This window comes from Bombus vosnesenskii, unplaced genomic scaffold (assembly GCF_011952255.1).
Source record: "Bombus vosnesenskii isolate JDL3184/JDL3185 unplaced genomic scaffold, Bvos_JDL3184-5_v1.1 scf7180000016263, whole genome shotgun sequence".
Lineage (NCBI taxonomy): Eukaryota > Metazoa > Arthropoda > Insecta > Hymenoptera > Apidae > Bombus > Bombus vosnesenskii.
The window spans coordinates 1,238,918-1,258,329 of NW_022884332.1; the positions used below are offsets into that span (position 1 = coordinate 1,238,918).

The following is a 19,412-nucleotide window of genomic DNA, read 5'->3' on the forward strand; positions in this document are numbered from 1 at the left end:
GCTTTAGCGTCCGGTTTTCTCCTTTTTATTTTTTGTTTTCCTTTTTTTTTACCAGCTCACTACCTCTTTCCGGAGTATTGTTGCCCTCCCCCCGAAACGGCGAAAAATCGACGGAACCACTAATTGGTTCTGTCAATCCTGTAGAGGGGACTCGCACGTTGATGGGTTGTGTCGGCTAAAAAGGAAAGGGGCGGCGCAGCAACGATGGAAGAACGTTGAAACGACGAAGCATGGGCCACGTCGACCGGAAAGATTCGTTACGGGAATACAACGTTCCGGGAGAGCAACTTTCATTACAGTTGCGTGCTTTTTTCTGGTCGGTTCGTTCGTTCGTTTTCCATTTTTTTTTCCTTTCTCCTCTGCCTTTTTTCCCTCGTTTTATCATCGGTTTTTCTGTCCTTTTCAATAAGCTCGGCTCCCGTGCTTGTTCACAATATTCGAACGCGTTTGGACGCTTCGACGCCGCGACGCGACGTCAGCCGCGAACAACAAACCGACATCCATCCCGGTACGAAACGCGAGATCCTGTTTCCACTCGCTGAAACGTGCAATCGGAGAACGATCAGCCACCGACTAAACCGCGACTTGTTTTTATCTACGGTCCTGTTCGTTCACTACGCGGGATGTTTGACAGTTCAGCCATTTGTGTATGGTAGCGAGATTTCAAATTTTATTAAACCCATCATATCAAGCTTAGAGTTTTTTTCTGCGTATCTTGCCTATCCTTTCGTGTGTTTTCTTATTCTTTGAATTTTTTTCTTTTTTTGGTGAATACCAGATGCTCGCGTTATGACTCTTTTACGAGAATCATAAAAATCATAGAAGTGGATGCACAAGTTTTATTATACGGACTGAGAGGGAACTAAAACTACAAACTATGAATTATTTTAGTTGGTGATGTAAAAGGTTTTATAAATAGTTAAAAATATCTGGCTTCGGTCCATAGGTAGGTTTCTAATTGATAAAATTCTATCATCTTGTAAGATAGCAAGGAAGCGAAAGAAAAGCGTATATGAGATTACAAAGGAATTTGGAAGTGCCATCGAACGAGTCCTAGAACGAATAACTTTTTCTTGATTCGAATTAACAAGTGTGTAATTCCAGACGCGTATGACGATTGACGACGAATTTTACGATTTACGTGTCTTTTATTTTAGTCAAAACGATTAATGTGATTTTATTTTGGCATTTGAAGAACGACGAGGAAAAAAAATATCACGGAGTATTAATAATGTAACTTGAATTTTATTGCATAGCGCTAAATGATGTCATGTACAACGTCGTTTCCGACGTCCGGGGTTTCCACTTCAACGCCCAACGAACTCGTGAAAAATAAAATCATGAAAGTTGGCGCAGAATTCCGATTGTGCGAATTCTGCTCGTCGCTTACATTAAATTGATCGCTAATAATTTTCAACCATCGATGTAGAATTCATTTCTTTATTCCTTTCGTTATTTAATTCAGATATTAATTAGAAAATAGAAGCTTACATTATTCTGTTAAATCATCGTTAATCGACACGCCCACTTTAAAGTCTTTTGATTTCTCCTCTCGACATTTTTAACGTTAGCAACGAGCTTTTGGTAAGGAAACCGGAAGAAAAAGAGGAAATATCTTACGATTAGAAACCAGAAATTTTGCAAATCTATGGAATTGGAAGTGCTTTTCGTATCGAACAATCTTGATCCCATCGATTGGCAAAATTTGAAAATTCCCTGACTTTCCGCCTGGTTACCAACAACGGTCGCATTTTTGTTGGAACTTTCGTCAACGACGCAACTATAATTCTACGTTTCTATCATCGAAGAAAAAGTAGCACACAAGCTCCAGCTTATTCATCTTCCAAAAAAAAGAATCCATTATCCAAACACAGGCTTCTTTGCGTTAATGACAAACGACTATTATCGCTAACATCCACGTTAAAACTTACGAGTCCTTACTTCGTAATTGCTAAATTTAACAAGCAAATAGTATCATACAACGTGAACGTTAATAAGCCATTAAAATAATCGTTTTAAACCATTCTTTCGTCAGTTCTTATCCACCAGTAAAGAAAATTCTCATCGTTGCTACTTACTATAAAAATATTCTACGAACAAGTAGAACTAATGGTCTTCGCAGTAGCAGAAATAAGGCGTATTTGCTGTAACGAAACCGCGATTTTCACATAAAAATCCAAGCATAGGTTTCAGGCCATTTCACAAAAATTTCCTTCACAGAAACATCTCGGTATCCTAATCATCGTGTTCGCCATCTGTTTCTTTACGTTCAGCATCCATTTGCCCGCGATCCATCGATTCGCAAGACGCGTTTAAAACGCTCGTCTACGTGTAATACACGCACTTACACACACACACACACGCACGCACGCACGCACACGCACGCGCACACACAGAGAAAGTCACTTTTTCTATTTTGTTTCGAGGTCCCGGAGGAAAAACGAAGTCGACGAGGCAATAGTTGGCAGGATGACTCGATAGGCAAGTCGATGTATCGTGAATCGAATCCCGTGTATCGATGACTTTCAGATCCTGTTTTTCGTCAATCCTGTTGGCCGATCGATCGATCACTGCACCTCGCACACGAAGAACGTCTCGAAGCTGCACGGGCTGTCGTTCCACTTCAGCCCTTTACCATCCCTGTTCCACAGCTCCAGGCAGTGCTCCTCTTCGCCGTTCTCGTATCTGCAACGAAATGCATCGAATTTATGCTGTCTTTTTTCTCCTTTGTCTCTTATTAGGCATGTATTGAAGGAGATATTATCAAACGGTTTCAATTAGCTTTCAGAACAATGAAAAGCGGAGTAATGCTTCCTGTTATGTCTCCCTCGGAGAGGTGAAGTCGATGCGATAGAAACTCCTCTCTATCCGCCATCGCTCGAGTATGCTAATATCTGAACATTCTAATATGAGCCGAATATCCCATTATTCGAACAGAACGTCTGTTAGTATTTCCCTCTGTTAGAAATACTATTATTCCACGCATTACATTACATTATTAGAGCATGAACGGCAATTAAAGATCACGAAGATGGCCTTTCTTGTTTCGGAAATATTAGGTTGACCGAAAAATTTCTGTCGTTTCATAAGGTGATGATAGACGAACAACAATTTTTATTTTATATTATTTTATTGAATTAGGTACATAATTAGGTGCATAATTCAATAAACTAATATAAAACAAAAAACATTGTACGTCTATTATTTCCTTATAAAACGAAAGAGACTTTCCGGGCAATCTAATATTTACATATTCTTTTCATTAGATATTAAGAAAAGAATTGTAATTTCTTTAATCCTCGTTTAAAAGAATGGAATTTAATATCAGAAAAATGTTTGTTCTATTATACGAACATTCTTGTGTCCTTACTAGTTTAGATATCGCAGGCTCATACCTGAAATTATTCGGCTCGCCGACGTTCCAATTTTCGAACGTGATTGGCCTGCCGTTCGCCATCCAGAAGAAAGTGCCTTCCTCAGCCTGATCGGTACCAGAGGTCCAAAAATGCTCGTGTCCAAGGCCGAAGTCCTTAATATGTTTCTCCAGCCTGTCGTTTTCCTCCTGCGACGCTATACTCGCCAGATGCATTCCGTGATATCGACAATACTGGGACGCCCTGTACCAGTTGGCCTGTAACGAAATTAAAAAATGAAATCTACGATACAAGCGGATAGAATGAAATCTCGCTGAAGCAGAATTAAACGCCAGCCTCAAATTCATTATTGTTTTTCTTCTTTCGTTTCTTCCAATTTATTTTTCGCCTTCCCACTGTTCTGGCGTTGAAGTGAACGACAAATATTATAAAGTCGAGTCGAATTATAATAATAAACTAGTTATATCATCGTTAAATCATTTGTAACGTGTTAATTACAATTTTAAATATTGTTAAAAATAGAAGCTTATATTAACCCTGTTAATTCAGTGTTACAATCTTTTGAACTACCTCTGTTATCCTAATCGAAACAGGGGAACGACTGGCTCGCGACGTCGACTATCAGAATCGTAGCGAGAATTTACGCCTCTCGGTGACGTGTTTCCTCGCGACCGCGTCTCTTCGCGAACGGTCGTAACACGCTTTATTCGAGGAATTCGCTGGTCGTTTATCAATACAAATAAAACAAAACAGAGTAGAATATTTACAAATTTATTTTAATCGTTCGAAGAAACTAATCTAATCGAAAGTTTTCCTTACGTACGATCAATGTTGCTCGAGAAAATAGAGTGAGAAACGAAATATATTGTGCGATCGTGTATGATAAAATATTAGGTGAATGACGAGTGTCGGCCTTTAGGTAAATAATATGCGTATGCAGCGATTCGAATGGTAATTAAACATTGTTATTGTGGAACAGGATTCGAGATAATTAAAAGAGACACTGGTTTGGACATTAACAATAATTGTTCGTTAAATTATGGACTGTGATATAATGGTAGTCTTTGTACATTTGAACAGCAGAGACAGTTATATGCTGTGTTGTATCATGGCAGAATTAACGCATCGCGTTCATATAATTAGATTACTTGAAATTCTTTTAAACTTGAAATGATCGTATCATATTGTGGGATAATGACAGAATCTAATTAAGGTTGTAGCAGGCCTTAAAATATTTTCGACGTTAAATCCACTATTTTACCGATTATTACGCTACTGCACAAAAGTGTTTGGACACGATAGTTCACTTTTGGTACGATATATAATTTCATTTGAAAAATGCTCATCGAAAGACATATAATACTTTTTACTCTTCGTTAGGATTACAATGACGACAGAACAAAACTGTTGTAGGCCAATTGATACAGAGCGTGCAAATGATTTTCGATTAAACATTGCAGTCGCTGCATTTTTTAAAACAAATCAATCCCTTCGAACGATGATGAAACTTAACTGATAACTCTCAACTGACTCGCCAGCGATTTATTACGACGTTTCGTGTGACTGTAAACGTTCAACGAAACAAGACTCGCTTCTCAGATCGGAAATAAAATAATTTCATCGAACGTTTCTTTACGTTCGCTAACATCCACAATGTCGGAACGTTCCACGTGAAGTATCATTTTTTCGATTCTGGGAGTATCCTTCGCCCTGTTAACACGGTATACGTCGGCGTCGATATTTTTCGGCGACAAGCATGCCAAAGACACGTCGTGTCATAAATTCGCGAGCGACGCCACGGCCCGGCCGAATGCGATTTTCGTGTCGATGCGGAGGAATGTTTTGTCGAGGTTGCCGGACCGGAGAACACGTTTCACCTCCGTACACGAAGGGAAACAGGAAAAGAGGGGAATGGAGAAACGCGAAAAATCGCGTGTAACCCGGCCGGAATGCAAATAAAGAGCGATAAATAGGAGCGCCTTTGCGATTGCTTCGACGTCGAGTCCTTCAAAATCTTTTCGCCCTCTTCCTTCATATCTTAGCGGGATGAAACTGTCCCGTTTCTATTTTACAGTTTACGAAATCGAATACTTTCGATATACGGTTTCGTTGCTTATTTTCATCTTCTCCTGTGCAAGTTACATTTTTACTTGGTTTCGTTATCGAAGGAACGATCAATGTGTATTCTTCGACTTTAGTTTCATCGAGTTTCGTCCTATGTGAAAAGTCGAGAAGATTTTATAATCGAAAATGAAATATACGAAATTATCTGTCATTTGACGAGCTAAAAATCATAGTGGCGCGAATGAAAATTTTGAAGATTTTGGATTTAGTCGTGTACTTCGATTCTTGAATCTTCCTTAGTTTCGTAATTAATTAACTTTACGCTTTCTTCTTCGCCGCGATACCTTTTCGCGATTTGGAAAAGTATGATGAGTATTTTGTACAGTGACAAACGCAGGACATTGTTTTATGAAAAAGCAACAGTGATTCGATTTACACCACCGTGATTATCAGCCCTCCCTTCATTTTAGTATCGTAAATTCTTCAATTTTCTTTTATCACATTTTCCCTGCTTCCTTTAAATCTCGTTTGAAACAGATTTAGTGGCATTTTTCTTTCAAACCGACCTTTTATTACGATACATATCCTCCAATCTTTGGAATATACATATATTATCGTGAAAAAGATACGTGAACTTATTTACGAGTATTTCTTTTTCTTTCATAATCTATCTAATCCGATATTATAGCACGATTATAATTTATTTCATTGGAATTACAATTTTATAATCATTTTTTGTAATAAATATATCCACTTGAAAGCCTGCGGTATTCTTTGTTTCCGAAATGAGACAAATAAATTTTTCATATATTTTTCTGAGAAATAAAAATATTACAATCATAAGCCCTATTTTTAAATGTAATCAACTACCATTTCAATACTACGTAATAGTAATGTAATGAATAAAATATTTATTTACTTAAAGAACTCGGTCGGTATTTCTTTTATCCTAACGCGCTTTAAACTTCTACGTGGAAGTGTACATAAAACGCATATACACACCTAAAAAGTATCTTAATTAGCTTAAATTAATCAACAATCGACGGTTCGAGTAAATGCTTTAACTACGAGTTGTGGTGTCATTCGTAATTCGTAGCTATCTAATTCCATTCTTTCCTTAGAAAAAATAGCAATGAAGATTTCGAAGAATGACAAGTGTCTCCCTAATCGTTCATACTTTAACACGCAATCGAATTTATTCAAAATTACCATTTCGTGCGGATATCGATGAAAATACCGCTACTTTATGGTTGGAGAAGACAACGCAGACGCTCGTTCCGTGCAGCAAATTGCCCGTGGCAATCGATGAACGTGAAAAGAATTATTCGCGATCGCGTATACCGACGCAGCCTGTTTTCTCCTTTAATTGGCCTTTTACTTTGTCCACTGTGGTTAAAAGAACGAATGCGCATTAAGTCTATTTAAATGCTCTCGATCGTGCTCCTCGCGACTCGTTTCTCCTCGTTCTCGTTCCATCTGCTACAATTGCGAAGCTGTTTCTACGTTTGTCGAAGCTCGTTTCGTGTTTATTTTATAATAAACTCTATAAATACGTACGTAAAATATAATATTTTTTTAGGCACATAAAATGTAAAGGAGGAAATAATACGATCAGGCAATCATTATGAAATATTTAACAGTACCGCGAAATAATAATTACGATTTTAAATTGATCTCCAGCAGCATTTTTACGATCTTTTAAATTATTTGCGTAGTATACGTTTTATATTCAGAAGGGTATTTCAATCCGATCGAATCTTTCTAATTAACTTTTTAAAACTTGAAATATTCAGAAATGAAAAATACCACTTCTTCATATCTGAAAGAACGTTATTGCATCTGATAAAAAAAAGGAATGAAGAAATAACATAAAAATTAAATATAACGATACGTATGCCAATGAAATTTTAATTATATTTAATTCTATTTCAAAATTCGAACTTCATTTCACGCGAAAGCGTCAACGAAACGTATATTTTTCCTTCAAACGTTCCATCGAATTTCAATTCAAAACCACTTTATATTATGCCGAAATTTGTTGAAAAATTGTCTTGCCGGATTTTCGTCGTAATTCGTCACTGGTGCGCCTTCCTGTACGAGTTTCGGTGTACCGCTGAGAGGAGAACTACCGGAGCGGCACGCTTCAGCACGAAAGTACGAGCTCAAAAAACGCGAGTGTAAAGCCGCATAAATTTCGCCAGCCGGCTCCATTACGCCTGGCAAATGACCGCGCAACAAGCATTCTCGTATTTTACGCCCGATAGGGGAAGCGCAAAGAAACACGGATCCGCGACATTTGCATATTTCGTTTCCATTGAAATATCTCTAATATTACGCGTGTCCTATTCACGTCCGGCGAAACGGCTACTTTGTGTTCCACGCTTTGGAAGAATTTCACGTATTAAACATCAGTTTGTCTGCCATTGATTTGATGATCAAAGATGACTAGGGAGAAAGTTATAAATTATTTCGTCGTAAATAACTACACGAGGTACCTATTTATAATCAAAGTAGTGCGATGAAAATAATAAAATAGTAATCGGTAGAAGCACACGTAATAAAATAGTAATAATTATCTATAAGAAAATATAATATAAGTAAATAAATATAATGATGTATCGGCTTGATGAGGATTTATTATTAATTAATCGCAGAAAGAGGTACTTGAAACTTGTCAAAATTCTAATTTTCAAGAAGATAAGAGAGACGTCGCGTTTTTTTAATGCGAGTGGAAATGAGTTTGTAAAAAGATTGATCGTGTGATTTAACATCAAATTATTGCGAAAGTGAAATGAAAATATCTGCAACTTATCCTTCCATACTGAACTTTAAGTGCGCTATACGTATATTCCAGAAGTGTGTTTTAAGTACATTCTTCTGATTTCTTACGCGATCCAAAGTCATTATTTCATCGACGATTTCGATAATTTGTAGACTGTAATTTTACATTCTCGTAATTCATTCGATTTTATTTTATTTCCACAATCTTCGAATTTCTTTCCAACATTTGTAAGATTCTTACAGTTTCGTAAAATTTCTACAATTTGTAAAAATACTTGTGGTTCGCCTCTATAATGTAATTTTATTCTGTTATTTCAGAAATTAAATAGACCAACTGCTTAAAAAATTCAGTCATAGCTAGAAAATCATACTGCGAGCCTCGCGACAGGTCAAACGAATCCCGAAGCGAATTTGGATAACCACTAAAAAGCAAATACTCCGCGGTGTCAGGTAAAACGATAAAATAATAACCAAGACCATATTTCGACTAATGGTGTAACCAAAGATTTACTCGAGCAACAAACGAACAGACACCATCACAGCCCTCATTGTTTGCTGGCGAAACAAAAGGTGAACGGGTGCAGAAGGACGTTCGTCCCGGTTAATCCGATTACAGGGAGGATCGAGCAGCGCTCCTTTACGTCGTTGCGAAACGCCGTCATTTATCGCCGAAGAAACGCTTTACGTCACTTCCACCCACCGTTTCAGAGAGATCGTTGCAAGGCCGCGGACCGGACACGCCGTTGCCATTACAAAATCTGTCTTAATAATGCGGTTCCGTTTGCACGCGAGCCAAGGAAAGTAGGTGACTCGACTTGTGGAGCAACAACGGTCAAAGAGAGAGAAAAAGAAAGAGAGAGTGAAAGAGAGAGAGAAAAGTGATAGAGAGAGTTGTTCGATCGGTCGATTCATCTGGTTGCGTGAATCTCCATTTTCGGCTGGTTAACAATTTGAAAATGCCGTGCCACTTAACCGATTGAGTGGCCTCAACTGAGCACTCTGTATAATCGGGAATTATTTAAAGATCGTGAATGTTTGTGGAAATACATGTTTTTATAGAGATAACCAATTAAATGGGATTCAAATAGAGATTCATTTCACCTATTAAATATTGTGATGACTACTTTGGTTTGCATATTTTCTGTACTTTTGTGTATTACGTCTATTCTAAATAGCTTTGTATCTTTAAACCCATAAAAAGATGCAGTTTAATATAAAAATATTGTGATAACTACTTTGGTTTGCATATTTTCTGTAGTTTTGTGCATTATGTCTATGCTACATAGTTTTGTATTTTTAAACTCATAAAAGATGCAGTTTAATATAAAAATATTGTGATGACTACTTTGGTTTGCATATTTTCTGTAGTTTTGTGCATTATGTCTATGCTACATAGTTTTGTATTTTTAAACTCATAAAAGATGCAGTTTAATATAAAAATATTGTGATGACTACTTTGGTTTGCATATTTTCTGTACTTTTGTGCATTACGTCAATTCTAGATAGCTTTGTATTGTAAAACTCATAAAAAGGTGCAGTTTAACATAAAAATATTGTGATGACTACTTTGGTTTGCATATTTTCTGTAGTTTTGTGCATTACGTCTACGCTACATAGTTCTGTATTTTTAAATCCATAAAAAGATGCAGTTTATTTGTTGTTTGCTTTTAAAAGGATCATTTTGACATGTTAATCGACGAAAATTATCGATCTCACTAGACGAATATAATTATCGATAAACTTTTGACTTCTATCTTGTTTAAAATAATAACAAACTATTCCCTAGAGATTATTTTTAAACAAGCGAAGTAATAGGACGGTTCATCCTTAAGTAAGCGACCAAAATACTCCAAATATCCAACAAATATATGTATAAATAAAGTTGATGCGTTAATATTTAAAACTACTACATAAATTTTTACGTAGGATTATCTGAAGAATAAGAATTTGAAGTTTTGTAGCACTTTCACGAAGAAATAGAAAGTTTGCTGCAAAGAATATATACAGGGTGGTTGGTAACTGGTGGTACAAGCGGAAAGAGGGTGATTCTACGCGAAAAAAGAAGTCGAAAATATAGAATAACAATTTTTCGTTTGAAGCTTCGTTTTCGAGAAAATCGACTTTGAATTTTCGCTCGGTACGCGTTCACTTTATCACGTCTCGTTATAACGGATCTCACTGTAGATCGTTGTCTCGATGGAAAAATTAAAAAAAAAAATTTTTTTTACCAACCACCCTGTATATAATGTCAGGGAAAAGGAACTGTATTACCTTTAATGATAAACAACAATAATAATAATATGAAATTTTAATCAATGTTATTTAAAATCGAAATGATAATTAACGAGCGCATGTACAGCAGCCACAATAAGTATCGGCGCACGGTATTGTATTTTCTATAGTACTTGTTAATTAATCAACTCTAAGTATAATATATTAAATTTCATATCACTGAATAATATTTTAGCACAGCAAACGTATCGTTCCGAGTGAATAAATTCGCTTTTAAGTTATAGCGATAATTTTTTCTAGCAGATATATTCGCCCATAATTCTCCGAGTTCTTAAGCGATACTTCGACGATTTTACCTTCCAGGGAATTCGCGGTCGCCAACTGGGAGTCCTACAAGGGGTCTAGGTTAGAGGGAAAAGCGTGATAAAGTGGGTGACGGGTTTAAACTAGACACGAATACGTAATAAATGGGTTAATGGCACTTCTAGGCATCGGTCGTCGACGAGACGACGCTGTTCCTGTTTTAAGGAGATGGAATGGAGGTGAAATTGTGTGTCAAGCGGTGGGGAATGGGTCGTTGGAGATTTGAATGTGCAGTGGAATCGAGTTAAAGCGAGATCGCGTGTCTGATACTGACATAAAGTGGCCTCAATGCGAAAATATGCGTGGGAATAGCGAATGGAAGTGTAAAATTGCTTGTAGTATAACTACAATATAGTTTAAATATTTTAACTTCGATTTAAAGAATATTCGTGTGTACTTAAGAATCGATATTTGTCCTGCCGTTAGGACATTTTTCGAGAACTTGACGTTATCAAGATTCCATTCTAATCTTTCGCGCATACGGTAGACTTTCTCTTAAATGGTATTTGTGAAATTAAATCACTACCTGATTAAGCGAACAGATATCATACACATATTATAAGTAGCTACAAAAGACATATGTTTGTATGTACGGGTGAATATGCACCGTATAAAATAAAGGATATATTTACATGTATTTGAAAATTTAATTTAACACTATTTAATTCAATACTCAACCTACTATCCTTTTCTACAAAGATATCAGCTACACTGAGAAAACCTTTTCTATCTTGAACATATACGTAATGTATTTATATATAGACTCGTACTATTTAAAGTATTCTTTTCTATTCTCCTTTGTTTTTCTTTCAATTACATCACGATATCACCTTTCTGTTACATCGAAGTTCCTTTCACGACGAATATTCTGGACCACCAATAAGCTTAACGTCGCATGAAACGTATCGGTAAATTTTCTCTGAAAGAAGTTAGATGTATTCGGTTAAAAGCTCAAACAAGAGGAAGTGCACTGTATTTGCAAATCACGCTTCCGTAAAACGTCGGTTCTCGAAAAATAATCGAAGATCCTCAACCAGCAAGCATCGATAGAATACTTCCGCATTCTAGAAATATAAACGTCCACCTGTTCCTCTTAAAGAACACCTTTTTCTCCCTCATTTGACGAACGTGTGTCTATCAAACCGTTGTCTTCGACCAACCCGACAGAGAGCTCTCTTCCGTCAACGCAATCTGCTTGACAGAGGAATCGTTACGAGTCCACGAGGACAGTGATCAACAAGATCAATTTTCCGCGTTCTTTGCCGCGTGATACAAAGCATAGATATAGGGGATGGTCGCGTTCAGGTGAACAGATCGATAACAAGCCCGGTCTGGCGTTCGATGCACCGTAAAGCGCCAGTGAGACGGCAAGCGGGAAAGTTACGGGCACGGAAATAATTCGATAATGTCCGGTAGGCCGCGCCCGCCAGAGCAACTAGATAAATCAAAGTGACTGGCAGCCGTGATACCTTGAAGAAGATCCCCAGGTAGTATCTTTTCTCGCCGAGCTTCAACAGCGGCATCGTCCATCTTGATGCGGCCAGGTTGCTGCTGTGCTCGTCCACGCAGTTTGGACAGTCGTCTGTGGAAACAATGGAAATGTAAGCGTGGATCTGGTAGAAATCCCTGGTAAATTAATTGCACGCAAATCTCGACTAAAGATCAACAACACAATTTGGTTGAAGTTAAATTAACAGGAAAGTATTGTTTCACAGTCTGTGTCGATTGGTTTCATTACTCACTTACACGGCTTGCAGATATTTCGTAAGAAGGCGATGTAGTGCCGAATACAAGAAATACGTAAAACGCGTGAAACTTATGGAACAGTGTAGCTTAAGAGCGTTTTCTCCGAATCTGCTAAGTTTGCTTCAGTCCCTTATTCAAGGTTTTCATTCAGTTGTCTTTATTATTTCGTGCTAAGTTGCAGTTTGTACAACGAATAACAGATAAAGTTCCTGAAGTAAGTATTTAAAGTATTAAACATCGAACTTAACAGCGTATTTAAAATAACAGATTTTATTATTTTTTCTTTGTATAATTATCAGGAAAATATAAACGTTTTTGGATAACAATGGATGTTAACTTTTATTAGAATCGAAACATTGGGTCATTCAGAAACTTCATGATACTGTCGACGGTTAATTTACTTTATTCTTTACATTTATTTTATTTATCTTTACTTTATTTTTTACATTGTATATTCGACAATGATTCAAAAGTATTATTCGTTGCTTCTAATTGGATATCAAACGTATCGATCAAAGTGATCAAATGCGTAAAATCTGACACCTAACGTTGCTCTTTTTCGATCGAAATAATCCACGTGCAGAGGCAGAAATAAACAGATATCTCTCCACCGCAACGGTATCGTTAATAATCGTGTTTGCCACCATTTACCTTCGCTAACTGAAGGTTTCTTTGCGACGTTCCCCTTAATTCACGTAATAGATTTCTCTGTTGAATGCTGGTTGCGAGAAAACGGAATTACAAGCGTTCACGGGGGGTCAGACCGACTTGTTACGTAATGCGGAAGAGTCGATGTTCTGGTGGCTCGAGACGCGTAACGGTTCAAGGAAAAGCCGACGAGTGAAAATTCCATTATTAAAGGCACGATCGCCCACCTCTTTTGGCCGTGCTTTAACGAACCATTATATCGCGGCATAATTCTCGCCGAGGGCGAAAGTTTTAATGTTCCCGGCGATAAAACACGCCTATGGAAATAAGGAACTTAACGAGAACTTTCGGATAATATAGACTGTAAAATGAACGTGATTCGGAGTGCTCGGCTCGCCGCATAAATAATATCGCCATGAACCTCAGCGACTCAATCGAGTACAGTGTTGGAAAAATAATCGGAGAAAATAGTATCATAAAATTTTGTTTGCTTTTGTTTAATGAGATATTTCTCCAGATTCTTTTTCCTACCTTTGCTGGTTATTGAAAGAATTTTATGTGAACTCAGGATAACGAGTTGTTTTTTATTTTCGTCTGGTAGCGTAGCGCCATAGGTAGTTAAGAAAGCTCAGGTTAGTCTTGTGTTAAGTTACTCGCGTTATTCGTGGCGTAAAAAAGTGACGAATGAAGTGACGGATTAGTTGACGATTCGGGTAAAGTGACACGAGAAATAATCACTTGTTAACCGACGAAGTTTTTTGTATTTCTGATGTAACGAGACTCTGTTGCGCGTTAATATAGTTGTTATTAATTTAGTTGTATTAGTAACTAGTTCGTCGTGGATAATGCAGAGTGTAACAGGACACGTGGTACGATTATACACGTGGTGTATAAAATAAACTGAAGAAAAACATAATTCGTTTTTGAGAAAATCGAGTTTAAAGCTTAGAAGGTATACACCCTTAATTGCGAACAGGGAATTTGAATAATTCTATACGAAATACGAAGATATAAAAATTTACAGAGTTTAATCTTAATTTATATTCTACACTTTGTGGCACAAATGTAAATGATAGTATTTATCACATGAACTGGAGAATATAAACTAGAATTAACTGGTTTAAAATTATATAACTTAATCCAAACTGTTGCAAATTTTGACAGCGATATATTTTTTCTGGGGAACGATATTTATCGTCGTTTTTTAATTCGTTTAGTATCTTAAGATTTTCCAGGGATACAAAGAGATTATTTATATCAGTCCGATGTTTCTTTTTAAGGAAACTGGTTTTAAGGGCGGTTCCGTTAACAAAGGAGGTGAACTTCTTAATTAACACGAAGAAACGAAGTTAATTAGTCTAGGCAGTTGGGATAAGATAAAAACGCCGAATGTACTTTCTATAAGATGTCTTCTTTAGAGTTTTAAATTGAGCTGTTACGGTAATAAGGGACAATATTTATACGGCGAGAAAGATTCGTTTGTTACGAAAAATAAAGAAAGATAATTTTACCGGCAAGAATTTATGTAGGACGTGTAAAGAGAGAGAGAGAGAAAAAAGTTACGTTCTTCGTCTTACGTAATTTCGTCGACAATTTTTCGGCCGCAGGTGTAATCGATCGAGGTAAATTTCTCTTCGATTCATTACACCACCTGGTGTCGTTTTATTAACGTTTAATGTTATGTAAATAACATGGAGACGTTGTAGTTTCACTTCGTTTTCATCTTGTTCTTTATGCGCTTCGCACGAGGTCACATGGCAAAGTTATTACAAGAAGCTTTTAAATAGAAGCTCATCCAGTCTTGTGAATAAGACAAAAAAATAAATGAGAGTAAGACCGTCATATTATATAACGAATGAAAATAAATTCTCATAAATTATAGAAGGGACTGTTAACCATTTAAGAGCGTAATAATTTTATTAAATTTTGAAATTTTCTAACGCTATTTACACTACGTAATATTCTTTGGGATAGCTAACCATTTCTCTGCAAATTAACTAACGATATTATTAACTAACAACGTAGAGTATAATACTATACTGATATAATAATATACAATACATAATACAATGTATAATACTGTTATCAATAATACTATCACAAACATACAAATTTTGATTCCTACTAGACACAACTTTTAAAAACGTCACATGAAAATTCACATCTGGACATATCCGAGACCAGCAAGTCATTAAGCATGATTGCAAAAAGTACAGTAAACATTATTGCAACAAAAAAACATTGCTACGTGACTGATCTCTCTTCCTTCCACGAAAGAACAGCGACAAAACACTCGTGTCGAGTTAACAAACGCGCTACTCGATCTAACAGTTCATTAGCAAACCCAATAAACTCCCAAAACGTTCAAATATTTCACAAACCTCCTGGAAACGATCTCCAGGCACGCAAAATCACAAAAAAAGCGCGTGTCGTGCCACAGCGTCATAAACGAAACATCCAATTTCCGTAACACGGCTACGACGGTATCCATCGACCTAATGAATTCACTGTGGCGAGCGGACGTTTCCAAATTCCCAAAGAGAGGCAGGGGTGGGGGGCAGATCTCTTGGTTCCGTAAGACAATTTCTCAACGAGAAGGGGGCCATGCATTTTAACAAGATCTCGGCTCGGTTCCGCCGCCGGTTGTACACGATCGAGTCACTCATTAACCTTTCAATTATCCTTTACCCAGCCAACCGCCGCGATTAATCCATCCAACAGGAACTACTTGGAAATTCCGAAATTCTCATCCTCGTCGGCGTCTCAAGGCGTCGCTCTCCGTCTACTTTAATAAGATTTAGAAACGAAAGCGTAAACGGATATTCTTTCGCCTTATGGTGATCGTTCGTTCGATCAAAAATCGAACATCCGAACGTTCTGAGAATCTTCTAAGAATGCTTTAACTTATTGGAAATTTGATTCAGTTCGAAAGACCGAATAAAACTGGCGACGTGCGATTTCTCAACTACTTTTTGTAAAAAACGAAACGCATCATTTCGCGTGATTTAACAAAGTAAGAAGAAAAAAGAAGGATAGAGGAAGAGGAAGACGATGATGGGAAATCCGTTAAAAAGAGGAAAAGGAAATAGTACGCGATACTCACATTTTGATATATTAGGTTGCCCGAAAAGTTTCATGCGTTTTATAAAGAAATAACGGACGCACAATGTTTTCTGTTTTATATTAGCGTATTGAATTATGCACGAACATAATAACACAAATATAACGAAATGGATCAATTCAATGATAAAAATAATATCAAATAAAAATAATGTAAAATAATATAAAACAGAAATTGTTGTTCGTCTATTATCACCTTGTGAAACGAAAGAAACTTTTCGGATAACCTAATACACCAACATTACACTTATATTCTTTCTAATGTTCAATGGAAAACCTACTTCTGGCTACCAAATTTTTGCTACTTGTCGAAAATAATGTACAGTCGGTAGACTGCAGATGTTTACGCGATTGTAAATTTTACGAACACGATTAAACAAATAGATTTTGTCTCACTTACCGAATGTTATAAAGATTGTTGCGCTGTAGATATTTTAGGTATACTATATATGTACGTAGCAATGTTACATTATTAGTTTGTAGGTAACAGTATGATTTATACAATATCGTTTGCACTCACGCGAAATCGAACATAATACCCCGTTTCACTACTTCTACGACACAACACAACGATCTTCACACGTCAACGATAAATTCAACTCTGACTCTCTCAACTCTCGTCACAATGTTTTCCATGCTCACTTTTTTTCCTAAACATATCTTGGTAACGCTCACAACACTCTTTCACAACCCTAATAAACAATTGTCCCTCACGCCACGTCCTTCCCTGATGTCACACTATGCCACATGTGTATTATATGCGTTCTGTGTATTTCTGCACCTTTTAATTTCTCATAAATGCATAAAGATTCGCAGTTTAACAATCGATAAAACCAAAGCGAATTAAATTATCTTTACGCAAATGAATCTTAAACATCTTCGTTATAGAAAATAGGATTCGTTAGCTTGATCTAAACACACGAGCACGAGACTAACGAGGCAGCCGGTTCGAGTAATCGGGCGAGATAATGGAAGAAAATCGGCCGACGATAAGAAATTCAACCCCTTGAAAACTTAGACAAGTGTGGTGTTCTTTGGTTCTTGCCACGAAGAAAAGGCACACAGCTACGATAGTGGACGGGCAAAAGCCCTTCTCGGTTTCGTCGACGGGCTAATTAGGACGAGCGTTCTGCATATTTTAATAATCGCTTCGTTAATCGTCGCGCACCGGTCCATGACGTCCTGGAATACGTCTCGTGGCATTAATATTCAACGGATCTCTTAATAGACACCAGCCATCTCTTATTCTCCGTCTCATTCTTCTTACGGTTTTTCTCCTGGAATCGCGCGAAAACGTCCCTCCCGGGACTAGTCTACTTACGTAGAGTTCCCATAAAAATATGTAGCAATGATAGAATTGGTAAAGGAAGGTTATTAGCGAGATAATTTCCTTAAGCGAGGTCAGAGGTCGAGGGTCGTTAGCGGTTGCATTCTAAAACGATTTTCTAGGAATTCTTGGGCGACGAATAGTTGCTTGATGTTTGTCTAGTATTAACACGCTCACTGTTGATAATATAAGATATTTTGGTTATTTTGGTTAAGGATCTTTGTCGCATCTTGCGCGCCAGTGTTATCATATAATAAATAGATACGTATGTTTATGTATTTACGGGATATTTACATAAATGTAGCGGAATGTGCGAAGTGTGTACAATATGGGAAAATGTATAGAATATTCAGAATAAATATTATATTCAGGCGATGATAACAGGCGTTGTAATGTTACTTGGGTAAACTCAAATTTGAAATAGCTCGAGCGAAGAATTTGTCGATTTACAAAACTCTTGCGATTAGCGAAGAATAGGAAACGGGTCTGATAATTTCGATGAAAAATTGTGAAAGTTCAGATGTCAGCAACTGGGAAATTTACCATCGGTACACGCGTGAAATTCTATTTACAGCCATAGCCTCTTGTTTCACGATGAAAAGGGGTCGGACGGGAAAATGAATATTTAGTTGTTCTCGAGATTTCATTTGGGAGATTGATTGGTTTTAGAAATAGCGTTACGAGACAATTTCACATGCATTGTCTCCGCAAAGATACGAAGAGTCCATAGTAAATCTATTTATAAGTATTTGATTAAATTGTGTATATTACACGTGTAAATATTTTTGCTATTTATCAGATCACGATCTAGACAGTGAAGATCGTATAAATGTGTGTCCGACTTTCTAGAGATTCACATTTTTTGAAAAAAATTTCAAGTCGTAAATTCGATAGTTTCACGCGTCGTTTCTTAAATATCTAATTTTTAATTAAATTTCCTATAAATTATATTTTAATTCTTAGGAAAGAGAAATTATTCTAGCGCTTCGTTGGTACGATATTCGATGAAATTCCACTCTGTAAAACACGCGTGTGTGTCAAAGAAACGGAGAAATAGGTGGGCACGTTTTTAAGGTGTCCCAGAAAATGAATTCAGACCTTGAATACCTCGTACGATCATTTTTGGAGAAATCGTGGTTCTGTCCACGTTTCACGTGTCCAATACACGATTCGCCTGTTCGATACAAAGCCAAGTACGTGATATGAAACAAGCTTTGCGTTTCTCGCCACTTTGTGATCTTTTCCAGTGGCGCATAATAGAACCGAAACTTCGATCGGTGAAAATATTCAATACGCGTTAGGCGAGGGAAAAATACCATCGTAAAGTGATGTAACGGAAAAACGAGTAAAAGTGAGAGGAGCCAAGGATGATTGCGCGATAGTCCAGGAAGATCGACTTCGGGAAAAAAGAAAGTTTACGAAGGAAGCAGAGTGAGCGTACTAAAAATAACTTCAGAAAATTCCTATTACGTAAATATGCTAACACGTAATAACAATGTGAATTTATTTTTCAAAGTTTCATATTCAGAATGGCTACAAATAAATTTTTCTGTCGAAAAAGTACAAAAGCTTAAATTGAAATTCTATTTGGAAGAATAAATCTTGGATGTCAGTCTCGTTAAAATGTTATGCTTATCAGAATGGAAATAACGTCAACGTTGTGTTGTAAAACAGAGCAGGTAGAAAATATAATAATATAACACGTATAATATATTACAATATATCGGTTACATTAATTAGGTAGTATATTACCTCGA

At 36.8% G+C, this 19,412-nt stretch overlaps 1 protein-coding gene across 1 annotated transcript in view; it reads right to left on the reverse strand.

Moving 5' to 3' along the window:
- Positions 1–1,225: 1,225 nt before the first annotated feature.
- The window catches only part of LOC117242137, a 163,774-nt gene continuing 145,587 nt past the window's right edge, over positions 1,226–19,412 (reverse strand). Inside the window, exons 4-6 of the mRNA XM_033508563.1 lie at positions 12,284–12,396; positions 3,396–3,631; positions 1,226–2,685 (exon numbers count right to left, since the gene is read on the reverse strand). Coding sequence (XP_033364454.1) covers positions 2,568–2,685; positions 3,396–3,631; positions 12,284–12,396 — 467 coding nt within the window. The 3' untranslated portion in view covers positions 1,226–2,567. The remainder of the gene's footprint in view (positions 2,686–3,395; positions 3,632–12,283; positions 12,397–19,412) is intronic.